Source organism: Callionymus lyra, unplaced genomic scaffold (assembly GCF_982586985.1).
Source record: "Callionymus lyra unplaced genomic scaffold, fCalLyr1.hap1.1 HAP1_SCAFFOLD_422, whole genome shotgun sequence".
Lineage (NCBI taxonomy): Eukaryota > Metazoa > Chordata > Actinopteri > Syngnathiformes > Callionymidae > Callionymus > Callionymus lyra.
Window position 1 is genome coordinate 1 of NW_028258762.1, and position 15,536 is coordinate 15,536.

Sequence of the window (15,536 nt, forward strand, 5' to 3'; positions counted from 1 at the left end):
ACACAGATGACGCACACAGATGACGCACACAGACGATCCCATGACGCACACAGATGACGCACACAGACGATCCCATGACACCATGAATGTTCACCATGGTTGTGTGTTCAGCCGACAGCAGGGGGCGACAGCAGCAGTGACGACATGGACGACGAGGCCATGATGAAGTTGGACAAGAATTTGGCTGCACTTTTTACTGAGCAGAAGAAAAGGATTCAGGCCAAGAAGGACGAGAAAACCAAGCTGAGGAAGGAGAAGACGCTGGTCAGAGACTTTAAGATCAAGGTATCTTCAGAAACACTTTTGATTCTCGTGATCATCTTTGTGTCATGAGACTGATCCGGTGAGAAGGTCTGGAATAAACACATGAGTCTCTTGTAGGTGCTGGACCTCGTGGAGGTGTTTGTGGCCCGGCAGGCCGGCAGCCCTCTGGTCCTGGGTCTGCTGGAGCCTCTGTTGTCCATCATCGAGGAAGGCATGAGTTCTGGCCAGAGCGACCAGCAGGAGCAGGACTTCCTGCGCAGAGCTGCCGACATCTTCAGGTGCAGAAGGACCTGTCAATCATGATCTGATCTTCACACACGTCGTTGTTTGATTGACGTGATGAAGTAACACACGCGTGTTGCAGGAATCAACTGTGCAGGTCCAGAGTTTACTGTAAGACGGCTGACGACCGACACCAGGAGCTGCACGACCTGCTCAGCAAGTTGATGCTGAAGGCTCAGAAGATGTCGGAGTCTTCGGTCGCACTCTACTACTTCAGGTGCACGAGTGTCCGCGCACACACACACACACACACACACGTACACACTTACACGCACGCACACACACACACGTACACACACACACACACTCACGCACACACACACACACACACACGCACACGCACACGCGCACACACACGCATACGCATACGCACGCACACACACGTACACACGCACACACACACACACACACACGCATACGCACGCACGCACACACACACACATACGCGCACACACACGCACGCATACGCACGCACGCACACACGCACGCACGCACACACACGCACACGCATACACGCACGCACGCGCACACACACACGGACGGACGCACACACACGGACGCACACACACACACGCACTCGGACGCGCACGCACGCACGCACGCGCACACACACACATACGCGCACACACACGCACGCATACGCACGCACGCACACACACGCATGCACACACACGCATGCACACACACGCATGCACACACACGCACGCACACACACACACTCGGACGGACGCACACACACACACACGCACACACACACGCAAATACTTGAGTGTGAGACAAGAGTAACATTTACTGACATCAAGGCTAAAGTTCAAAGATGTTTTGAAGGATCCAACAACATGTTCATGAGACAGTGACGCAACAGTGCAACTCCCCTGTTCCGCCACCAGGGCGAGCCACAACACATCGTTTCAATCTCACGTCTGCTGCTTCGATATGGAAGATTGAATGAATTTAAACAATTCAAATGTTGAGACTTGAAATCTTTTTATTGATACGTTGTTGTTTCTAAAGCATAACAATTTATATTTTTAAATATTTTTTAACACAGTTTGATTTTCTAATTCCGATCATTCAAAAATACATTCTGTAAATTCAATATTTATGAATTATTAGTCTTTAAAAAATGTTTTTTAATAACTGGTATATCTAACTTTAGTTTTTCAAAAGTCATTCATTTTGATAATGTTCGATTTTTAAGTTTCAACATATTGGTGTGTTTGTATGTCTGTGTGTGTGTGTTTGTGTGTCTGTGTGTTTGTGTGTCTGTGTGTGTGTGTGTGTGTGTGTGTGTGTGTGTGTGTGTGTGTGTGTCTGTGTGTTTGTGTGTCTGTGTGTGTCTGTGTGTGTGTGTCTGTGTGTTTGTGTCGGGGTGTGTGTGTGTGTGTGTGTGTGTGTGTGTGTGTGTGTGTGTTGCGACGACGACTAACTTGTGTGTCTGCAGTGCGTCACTCTACGTGGTGAAGGTTCTGCGAGGTTCTCCGGCCGGCGACTCCACAGAGGAAGAGAAGAAGAAGAAAGAATCGGCCGACGACGTATGTTGACCTTTCATCAGTTGACCTCTTGACCTCTGCCTCTGACCCCCCGCTGAGACGTGACACGTTAACGAGTCCAATTAGAGCGAGTCGCACCTTCCTCGGCAAGTAGGTCGCGGGTTCGACGCTCGAGTCTAATTAAAAGTTTACTCTCAGATCCCGGCGGCGGCGGATTCTGGGTCAGGAAGTGGGTCAGGAAGAGGGTCAGGAAGTGGGTCAGGAAGTGGGTCAGTGGACGAGTGTCTTCTCTAGACGCTCACCAGGAAGTTTGAAGAACCGCCTTTGAGACTTTAGTGCAAGAACGATTGTTGACGATTATTTAAGTTTGTGACTATTTTAGATTCTTGTTTTCTATAAGATATTTAACTTTAAATTCAGTTGTAATGAATAAATACAACATAAAGTTGAAATAAAGATTCACTTAAATTACATTTTTTCACAAAATGTGTCCAAACATTTGCTGGAGTCGCTGTATCCTCTCGTCCTCAGTCATCATAGGGATCTTGTGGTTTTCGTTATTTTATTTATTCGGCTTTTAAATCATATTTTTACCAGTCATTTTATTTCCTTCAATAAATAGTGTGTAAATAAAATAATTTCTATTTTCAATTATAATATTCTCAGTGTTTGTTCATGTTTGTGTTGCAATTACACCTGCGGCCTCTAGAGGCAGCAGTCGTCACGATGACCGTCAAGACGACATGTGAAGTTGTGTTGAATCTTCTTCTCTCCAGTTGAGCCTCATGGGGAAGGTGGACCTGGATCGTGTCTGCAGCCTCTTCCGTGACGCTCTGGCCTCCTTCATGAGCCGCAGGAAGAGTCCACTGACCACTGCGATGTTCGCCGACCTGTTCGTCAGATTCCCGGTCAGTGTCGTCGTCCTCCGTCCTCCTCCGTGATCTAACCTGTCGCTCCTGCAGGTCTTGTGCGTGAAGCTGCTGGACTGGACCGTGCAGAGCATCACGTCTGGAGTCCGGGACCACCAGCAGGTCTGGACCGGGTCCGAGGGTCCGAGGGGGAGCCGGAGCCGGCGCTGACGTGTGCTGCTGTGTTCAGGGTCAGGCGTGTGTGCTGGTGCTGCGAGCGCTGCAGAGCCGTGACGTGCAGCAGCTGCTGAGCGGCGCCGCCTGGACGCAGACGTGCGAGAAGGTGACGAGTCAGCTGACGGCGGTGAGTCCATGACCTGTCAATCAACGAGTCCATGACCTGTCAATCAACGAGTCCATGACCTGTCAACCAACGAGTCCATGACCTGTCAATCAACGAGTCCATGACCTGTCAATCAATGAGTCAATGACCTGTCGATCAACAAGTCCATGACCTGTCAATCAACGAGTCCATGACCTGTCAATCAACTAGTCCATGACCTGTCAATCAACGAGTCCATGACCTGTCAATCAATGAGTCCATGACCTGTCGATCACGAGTCGATGACCCGTCAATCAACGAGTCCATGACCTGTCAATCAATGAGTCCATGACCTGTCAATCAACGAGTCCATGACCTGTCAATCAACGAGTCCATGACCTGTCAATCAACGAGTCCATGACCTGTCAACCAACGAGTCCATGACCTGTCAACCAACGAGTCCATGACCTGTCAACCAACGAGTCCATGACCTGTCAATCAATGACTCCATGACCTGTCAATCAATGACTCCATGACCTGTCAATCAATGAGTCCATGACCTGTCAATCAACGAGTCCATGACCTGTCAACCAACGAGTCCATGACCTGTCAACCAACGAGTCCATGACCTGTCAATCAATGACTCCATGACCTGTCAATCAATGACTCCATGACCTGTCAATCAATGAGTCCATGACCTGTCTATCAATGAGTCGATGACCTGTCAATCAATGAGTCCATGACCTGTCAATCAACGAGTCCATGACCTGTCAACCAACGAGTCCATGACCTGTCAACCAACGAGTCCATGACCTGTCAATCAATGACTCCATGACCTGTCAATCAATGACTCCATGACCTGTCAATCAACGAGTCGATGACCCGTCGATCAACGAGTCGATGACCCGTCAACCAACGAGTCCATGACCTGTCAATCAATGACTCCATGACCTGTCAATCAATGACTCCATGACCTGTCAATCAATGACTCCATGACCTGTCAATCAATGAGTCAATGACCTGTCGATCACGAGTCCATGACCCGTCAATCAACGAGTCGATGACCCGTCAACCAACGAGTCCATGACCTGTCAATCAATGACTCCATGACCTGTCAATCAATGACTCCATGACCTGTCAATCAATGACTCCATGACCTGTCAATCAATGAGTCAATGACCTGTCAATCAATGAGTCGATGACCTGTCGATCACGAGTCGATGACCCGTCAATCACGAGTCGATGACCCGTCAACCAACAGGTCGATGACCAACGAGTCGATGACCCGTCAATCAACGAGTCCATGACCCGTCAATCAACGAGTCCATGACCCGTCAATCAACGAGTCCATGACCCGTCAATCAACGGGTCGATGACCTGTCAATCACGAGTTGATGACCCGAGAGGTTCAGATAAAACAAAGTTGTGGTTAAATGTGTTTCCATAGGTTTGTGTCGCAAGATTATTTATTATTATTATTATTATTAGATCATGGAAGCTCTAACTATTGTTCACTCGAGTGGCCGTTCACTGCTGCTGCTCACGTCCCACATGACGACTCTTGTGTTTGTACAAATGATTCAAGAACCAAATCCATTCACAATTAACGTAGAAGAAGCTCCTTGGCAGAGGTATGAGCCTCCCCGGTGCGTTGAAGTGAAGCCGGTCATAATGTATCGGCTCCTGACGGTTCTGACGGATGTTCTCGTCGACAGTCTCTGGGAAAAGTGGGCGAGACGGAGAACAAGCTGGTGAAGGAGAAGCTGGTCCGGGTCCTGGAGCTGGCCCAGTACCTGGTCAAGGTGGTCCAGCAGCAGGTCAGTGGTGTCGCTCGTTGCCACGGCGACGACACGTGTTGACGAGTCTGCGTCTGTAGAAACTGTCCGTGGACCTGAAGGATCTGCAGAAGGTTCTGGAGGATCTGACCAGCGCCGTGGCCTTCAAGAGCAGCGGGAAGTTTGAGGATCATTACTGGGCTTTGATGAGACGCTTCGGGGTCACGTACGTTTGACCTTTGACCTATTGTATATCATTTCATCGTTTAAAGTCATTTCATCCAAAATTCTCATGTTTATATTTGGATTTCATTATTTTTTTCTAATAATTCAAAAATACATTTTTATTTTTATTTTAATATTAATATTGAGCATTTATTTCAAACTTAATGTGTAAAATATTAATATATTGTTTTTTAACTATTCTAAGAATTATTTTTAATTAAAAACCTTTTTTTATTATTATTAAAATTAACAATTTGAATGTTTTATTCCATTAATTCAGTCAATATTTTTAAATTCAAACATTTTAAATTCAATGTTGTTATAATAGAGTCTCAGACCAAACCAACAGATCTCAGAGCTGCTGGACTGTCAGCCAATCATGAGACTCACAGACGATCATGTGACGTTTGGATATTTGATGCGTTTTGATGAATTTTGTATTAGAATCTCAAACTGTCAAAAAAATAAATAATTAATTGTAATTTGAGTTAATTTATATAAACTACCAAATACAACCTTTAAAGTTTAAAACCTTTATAGTAAACGTGTCATTAAATATAATGTAATTGAATTGACATGTCATGAATAATAACTAGAATTATTACTAGAATAACTACTAGAATAATAACTTGAATAACTACTTTAATAACTACTTGAATAATAACTACTTGAATAATAACTTGAATAACTACTTTATTAACTACTTGAATAATAACTTGATTAACTCCTTTAATAACTAGTTGAATAATAACTTGATTAACTCCTTTAATAACTAGTTGAATAATAACTTGATTAACTCCTTTAATAACTAGTTGAATAATAACTTGATTAACTCCTTTAATAACTAGTTGAATAATAACTTGATTAACTCCTTTAATAACTAGTTGAATAATAACTTGATTAACTCCTTTAATAACTAGTTGAATAATAACTTGATTAACTCCTTTAATAACTAGTTGAATAATAACTTGATTAACTCCTTTAATAACTAGTGGAATAATAACTTGATTAACTCCTTTAATAACTAGTGGAATAATAACTTGATTAACTCCTTTAATAACTAGTTGAATAATAACTTGATTAACTCCTTTAATAACTAGTTGAATAATAACTTGATTAACTCCTTTAATAACTAGTTGAATAATAACTTGATTAACTCCTTTAATAACTAGTGGAATAATAACTTGATTAACTCCTTTAATAACTAGTTGAATAATAACTTGATTAACTCCTTTAATAACTAGTTGAATAATAACTTGATTAACTCCTTTAATAACTAGTTGAATAATAACTTGATTAACTCCTTTAATAACTAGTTGAATAATAACTTGATTATCTCCTTTAATAACTAGTTGAATAATAACTTGATTAACTCCTTTAATAACTAGTTGAATAATAACTTGATTAACTCCTTTAATAACTAGTTGAATAATAACTTGATTAACTCCTTTAATAACTAGTTGAATAATAACTTGTTTAACTCCTTTAATAACTAGTTGAATAATAACTTGATTAAACGCGTGGACAGGAAACCGAAGGTGGAGAAGACGAAGCCTCCTGTCGTCGCTGAAGAGACGACGACGAAGAAGAAGAAGAAGGGATTCCTCCCGGAGAGCAAGAAAAGGAAGAGAAGAAACGCTTCAGAAGCAGAAGCTGCAGCAGAAACAGCAGAAACTCCTGCAGAGACGACGGACGCAGACAAACCCAAGAAGAAGATGAAGAAGAAAAAAGTTGCGGCTGAAGGTCGAGCAGCGTCGAAGGTCACGACACCTGCAGAGAAGAAGAAGAAGAAGAAGAAGAAACAGAAGAAAGATGGAGGACAAAACTGACCTTTTCTTAAACTTGTTTTTTTTTAAGTTGTCGTTCATGAAATCGTTTCTTATGAGGAAATAAAAATACTTTTCATTTCAAACAATAAATTCTTATTTCCTGCCGAACATCTGGAGAAGTTATTTACCTTTTTTTATTATTATTTATTTATTGTTTATTTGTTTTTTCCTCGTTATTGACTAATATATGTTTTTATCCTAATTATTTAGATTTATTTATTTAATAATTATTTACATTTATTTATTTATATTATCCTCATTTACATTTATTTATTTTATCCTCGATTTTACATTTATTTATTTAATCCTCATTGTTTACATTTTTATTATTAGTTTATTTTATCCTCAATATTTACGATTTTTTATTTTATCCTCATTATTTACATTTATTTTTTATTTTATCATTTACATTTATTTATTTTATCCTCGTATAAACATTATCTATTTTATCATTGTTTATTTTTTTTAATTATTTTATAATTATTTACATTTTTTATTAATTATTTTATCCTCGTTATTTACGTTTATATATTCTTTATTTTATCTTAGTATTTACATTTAAATTGTATTTTTTTTATTTTATCCTCATTATTTACATTTATTTATTTTATCCTCATATTAACATTCATTTATTATTTATTGTAACCTCGTTATATAAATGTACTTATTTTCCCTCATTATTTAGATTTATTTATTATGCATTTTATCCTCAATATTCACATTTATTTATGATTTATTATTTATTTTTACCTTGTTATTTACTATTATTTATTTTATCCTCATTATTTACATTTATTATTTATTATTTAATCATTATTTACATATATTTATTTTATCCTCATTATTCACATTTATTTATTATTTATTTTATCCTCGTTATTTACATTTATTTATGATTTATTATTTATTTTTATCTTGTTATTTACTATTATTTATTTTATCCTAATTATTTACATTTATTATTTATTATTTAATCATTATTTACATATATTTATTTTATCCTCATTATTCACATTTATTTATTATTTATTTTATCCTCGTTATATACATATACTTATTATTTATTTTATCCTTATTATTTACATTTATTTATTATTTATTTTATCCTCGTTATTTACATTTATTTATTTGATCATATTTACATTTATTTATTTTATCCTCATTTACATTTATTTATTATTTATTTTATACTCATATACATTTATTCATTATTCATTTTATCCTCATTATTTAAATGTATTTATTTTTTATTATTTAGTTTATCCTCATTATTCACATTTATTTATTATTTAGTTAATAATCATTATATACATTTATTCATTATTCATTTTATCCTCATTATTTACATTTATTTATTATTTATTTTATCCTCGTTATTTACTTTTCTTTTTTTTTTAATCCTCATTATTTAAATGTATTCATTTTATCCTCATATTTACATGTATTTATTATTTATTTTATCCTCGTTATATACATTAACTTATTTTTCCCTCAGTATTTACATTTATTTATTATGTATATTATCCTCATTATTTACATTTATTTATGATTTATTATTTATTTTATCCTTGTTATTTACATTTATATATTAATTTTTATTTATGTTATCCTCATTATTTACATATATTTTATCCTCGTTATATACATTTATTTATTTTCATAATTATTTATTATTTATTTTATCATCATTATTTACATTTATTTTTTATTTACTTTATCCTCATTATTTTCATTTATGTTATCCTCGTTATGTACATTTATTTATTTTATAATTTTTTATCGTTATATACTTTTATTTATTATTTATTTTATCCCCATTATTTACGTTTATTTTTTTATTTAATTATTTATTTTATCCTCATTATTTACATTTATTTATTATTTATTATATCATTATTAACATTTATTTATTTTATCCTCGTATTTACATCTTTTTATTTATTATTTATTTTATCCTCATTATTTACATTTATTTATTATTTATTTTATCCTTGTTATTTGCATTTATATATTATTTACTTTATCCTCGTATTTACATTTATATATTAATTATTTATTTATTTATTTTATCACCATTATTTACATTTATTTTTTATTTACTTTATCCTCATTATTTTCATTTATTTTATCCTCGTTATATACATTTATTTATTTTATAATTATTTCTTATTTATTTTATCCTCGTTATATACATTTATTTATTATTTATTTTATCCTCATTATTTACGTTTATTTTTTTATTTATTATTTATTTTATCCTCATTATTTACATTTATTTATTATTTATTTTGTCATTATTAACATTTATTTATTTTATCCTCGTATTAACATCTTTTTATTTATTATTTATTTTATCCTCATTATTTAAATTTATTTATTATTTATTTTATCCTTGTTATTTGCATTTATATATTATTTACTTTATTCTCGTATTTACATTTATATATTAATTATTTATTTATTTATTTTATCACCATTATTTACATTTATTTTTTATTTACTTTATCCTCATTATTTTCATTTATTTTATCCTCGTTATATACATTTATTTATTTTATAATTATTTATTATTTATGTTATCCTCGTTATATACATTTATTTATTTTATAATTATTTATTATTTATTTTATCCTCGTTATATACTTTTATTTATTATTTATTTTATCCTCATTATTTACGTTTATTTTTTTATTTATTATTTATTTTATCCTCATTGTTTACATTTATTTATTATTTATTTTATCATTATTAACATTTATTTATTTTATCCTCGTATTTACATCTTTTTATTTATTATTTATTTTATCCTCATTATTTACATTTATTTATTATTTATTTTATCCTTATTATTTGCATTTATATATTATTTACTTTATCCTCGTATTTACATTTATATATTATTTATTCATTTATTTACTTTATCCTCATTATTTTGATTTATTTTATCCTCGTTATATACTTTTATTTATTTTATAATTATTTATTATTTATTTTATCCTCGTTATATACTTTTATTTATTATTTATTTTATTCTCATTATTTACGTTTATTTTTTTATTTATTATTTATTTTATCCTCATTATTTACATTTATTTATTATTTATTTTATCATTATTAACATTTATTTATTTTATCCTCGTATTTACATATTTTTATTTATTATTTATTTTATCCTCATTATTTACATTTATTTATTATTTATTTTATCCTCATTATTTATTTTATCCTCATTATTTATTTTATCCTTGTTATTTGCATTTATATATTATTTACTTTATCCTCGTATTTACATTTATATATTAATTATTTATTTATTTAGTTTATCCTAATTATTTACATTTATATATTATTTATTCATTTATTTATTTTATCATCATTATTTACATTTATTTATTATTTATTTAATCCTCGTTATATACATTTATTTATTTTATCCTCATTATTTACATTTATTTAGTTTATCCTCATTATTTACCTTTAATTATTTTCTATTATTTATTTAATCCTCATTATTTACATGTATTTATTTAATCCTCATTATTTACATTCATTTATTTATTATTAATTTAATCCTCATTAATAACGACCTGGATGCTGTTAATATTTCTAATAAAGACGCAGCATCAGGTTCAGTAAAACTGATCCTTCAGTGAAACTAAAACTTTCTTCCTGAACCAGATCCAGATAAACTAGTTCATTGTTCCCTGAAGTCTCTGAGCAGCAAATATATACTTGAGTATACTGACCTGATATACTTGAATATACTGACCTGATATACTTGAATATACTGACCTGATATACTTGAATATACTGACCTGATATACTTGAATATACTGACCTGATATACTTGAATATACTGACCTGATATACTCGTATATACTGACCTGATATACTTGAATATACTGACCTGATATACTTGAATATACTGACCTGATATACTTGAATATACTGACCTGATATACTTGAATATACTGACCTGATATACTCGTATATACTGACCTGATATACTTGAATATACTGACCTGATATACTTGAATATACTGACCTGATATACTTGAATATACTGACCTGATATACTCGTATATACTGACCTGATATACTTGAATATACTGACCTGATATACTTGAATATACTGACCTGATATACTTGAATATACTGACCTGATATACTTGAATATACTGACCTGATATACTTGAATATACTGACCTGATATACTTGAATATACTGACCTGATATACTTGAATATACTGACCTGATATACTTGAATATACTGACCTGATATACTTGAATATACTGACCTGATATACTTGAATATACTGACCTGATATACTTGAATATACTGACCTGATATACTCGTATATACTGACCTGATATACTTGAATATACTGACCTGATATACTTGAATATACTGACCTGATATACTTGAATATACTGACCTGATATACTTGAATATACTGACCTGATATACTTGAATATACTGACCTGATATACTTGAATATACTGACCTGATATACTTGACTATACTGACCTGATATACTTGAATATACTGACCTGATATACTTGAATATTCTGACCTGATATACTCGTATATACTGACCTGATATACTTGAATATACTGACCTGATATACTCGTATATACTGACCTGATATACTTGAATATTCTGACCTGATATACTCGTATATACTGACCTGATATACTTGAATATTCTGACCTGATATACTCGTATATACTGACCTGATATACTCGTATATACTGACCTGATATACTTGAATATTCTGACCTGATATACTCGTATATACTGACCTGATATACTTGAATATACTGACCTGATATACTCGTATATACTGACCTGATATACTTGAATATTCTGACCTGATATACTCGTATATACTGACCTGATATACTTGAATATACTGACCTGATATACTCGTATATACTGACCTGATATACTTGAATATACTGACCTGATATACTTAAATATACTGACCTGATATACTTGAATATTCTGACCTGATGTACTTGTATGTACTGACCTGATATACTTAAATATACTGACCTGATATACTTGAATATTCTGACCTGATATACTCGTATATACTGACCTGATATACTTGAATATACTGACCTGATATCCTTGAATATTCTGACCTGATAAACTCGTATATACTGACCTGATATACTTGAATATTCTGACCTGATATACTCGTATATACTGACCTCATATACTTGAATATTCTGACCTGATATACTTGAATATTCTGACCTGATATACTCGTATATACTGACCTGATATACTTAAATATACTGACCTGATATACTTGAATATTCTGACCTGATATACTCGTATATACTGACCTGATATACTTAAATATACTGACCTGATATACTTGAATATTCTGACCTGATATACTTGAATATTCTGACCTGATGTACTTGTTTATTCTGACCTGATATACTTGAATATTCTGACCTGATGTACTTGTTTATTCTGACCTGATATACTTGAATATTCTGACCTGATATACTTGTATATTCTTACCTGATGTACTTGTATATTCTGACCTGATGTACTTGTTTATTCTGACCTGATATACTTGAATATTCTGACCTGATATACTTGTATATTCTTACCTGATGTACTTGTATATTCTGACCTGATGTACTTGTATGTACTGACCTGATATACTTAAATATACTGACCTGATATACTTGAATATTCTGACCTGATATACTCGTATATACTGACCTGATATACTTGAATATACTGACCTGATATCCTTGAATATTCTGACCTGATAAACTCGTATATACTGACCTGATATACTTGAATATTCTGACCTGATATACTCGTATATACTGACCTCATATACTTGAATATTCTGACCTGATATACTTGAATATTCTGACCTGATATACTCGTATATACTGACCTGATATACTTAAATATACTGACCTGATATACTTGAATATTCTGACCTGATATACTCGTATATACTGACCTGATATACTTAAATATACTGACCTGATATACTTGAATATTCTGACCTGATATACTTGAATATTCTGACCTGATGTACTTGTTTATTCTGACCTGATATACTTGAATATTCTGACCTGATGTACTTGTTTATTCTGACCTGATATACTTGAATATTCTGACCTGATATACTTGTATATTCTTACCTGATGTACTTGTATATTCTGACCTGATGTACTTGTTTATTCTGACCTGATATACTTGAATATTCTGACCTGATATACTTGTATATTCTTACCTGATGTACTTGTATATTCTGACCTGATGTACTTGTATATTTTGACCTGATATACTCATGTGTATATATATATATATATATATATATATATATATATATATATATATATATATATATATATATAACCACTTCTCTCTGACTTCATTTATTTCTTCTGCAGAGACTTTTATGTTGAAGGAGTGTTGATCCATGAAAGCTTTTATTTTGATGAAACTCTCCTGAGGAAACATGAAGTCCATGAATCATCTTCATCGATCAGCTCCAGAGACGCTGCAGCTGCACTTACGGCGATGAGACTCTCAGGTTCCTGGAGCGACGCCCGGACCTGCTTCATATTCCGTCTCTTCCTGCCGGACAATCAAGAACATGGTGTCCTGGTCGTCCGCCAGCTGATCCACTCGCCTGACCTCAGAGAAGACGTCGCCATTACGAGGAAGCATTAGATGGAACCTCGTCTCTCCTGACCTTTGAGCAAGGCAGCGAACAACAGTTAGATAATCACGTCACATGATCGTTGTGTATTCAAGACACACTTCTCTGCTCGAGACGACCTTGTGAAGGTCATTGACGTCCATCAACCTGCAGAAGATCCTCATGAAGGAACACTTGGATGAAGAACCAGGTGTTCAAGTCAACGACTGTCACGAGGAAACGATTTGAAGATAAAACATTTACATGAACAAGAAGAAGCTCCTGATGGGTTTTATGGACGCTTAGGTTTATTGATTTTTACTGAGATACTGGACTCTTGGTTTTTAAAGAGATACTGGACTCTTGATATTTAATGAGATACTGGACTCTTGGTTTTTACTGAGATACTGGACTCTTGGTTTTTAAAGAGATACTGGACTCTTGATATTTAATGAGATACTGGACTCTTGGTTTTTACTGAGATACTGGACTCTTGATATATTTAATGAAATACTGGAATCTTGGTATCAAATGAGATACTGGACTCTTGATATATTTAATGAAATACTGGAATCTTGGTATTTAATCAGATACTGGACTCTTGGTATCTAATGAGATACTGGACTCTTGGTATTTAATTAGATACTGGACTCTTGATATTTAATGAGATACTGGACTCTTGGTATCTAATGAGATACTGGACTCTTGATCCATGATTCAACTCTGTCTCCTGCATACATTTGTTTCTAACCTCCTAGTTTTATCCATCCATCCATCTATACATCCATCTATACATCCATCAATACATCCTTCTATACATCAATCTATACATCCATCTATACATCCATCTATACATCCATATATACATCCATCAATACATCCTTCTATACATCAATCTATACATCCATCTATACATCCATCCATACATCCATATATACATCAATCTATACAACCTTCAATACATCAATCTATACATCCTTCTATACATCAATCTATACATCCATCTATACATCCATCCATACATCCATCTATACATCAATCTATACATCCATATATACATCCATCTATACATCCATCAATACATCCTTCTATACATCCATCAATACATCCTTCTATACATCAATCTATACATCCATCTATACATCCATCTATACATCCATCCATATATCCATATATACATCAATCTATACATCCATCTATACATCAATCTATACATTCATCTATACATCCATCTGTACATCCATATATACATCCATCTATACATCCATCTATACATCCATCCATATATCCATATATACATCAATCTATACATCCATCTATACATCAATCTATACATTCATCTATACATCCTTCTATACATCAATCTATACATCCATCTATACATCCATCTATACATCCATCCATATATCCATATATACATCAATCTATACATCCATCTATACATCAATCTATACATTCATCTATACATCCATCTGTACATCCATATATACATCCATCTATACATCCATCTATACATCCATCCATATATCCATATATACATCAATCTATACATCCATCTATACATCAATCTATACATTCATCTATACATCCTTCTATACATCAATCTATACATCCATCTATACATCCATCTATACATCCATCCATATATCCATATATACATCAATCTATACATCCACCTATACATCAATCTATACATTCATCTATACATCCATCTGTACATCCATATATACATCCATATATACATCCATCTATACATCAATCTATTCATCCATCTATACATCCATATATACATCAATCTATACATCCATCTA

At 33.4% G+C, this 15,536-nt stretch overlaps 1 protein-coding gene across 1 annotated transcript; it reads left to right on the top strand.

Annotated features, from left to right (window-relative positions):
- The first annotated feature begins 117 nt into the window (after nt 1–117).
- On the top strand, nt 118–7,146 carry LOC148057888 (myb-binding protein 1A-like protein). Its single transcript, XM_087782715.1, has 10 exons — nt 118–285; nt 382–542; nt 629–763; nt 1,991–2,081; nt 2,816–2,947; nt 3,002–3,070; nt 3,138–3,251; nt 4,925–5,026; nt 5,086–5,210; nt 6,738–7,146. Exons 1-10 carry the CDS (start codon nt 145–147, stop codon nt 7,036–7,038), a joined length of 1,371 nt encoding a protein of 456 aa, XP_087638841.1. The 5' UTR covers nt 118–144; the 3' UTR covers nt 7,039–7,146.
- The last annotated feature ends 8,390 nt before the right edge of the window (nt 7,147–15,536 follow it).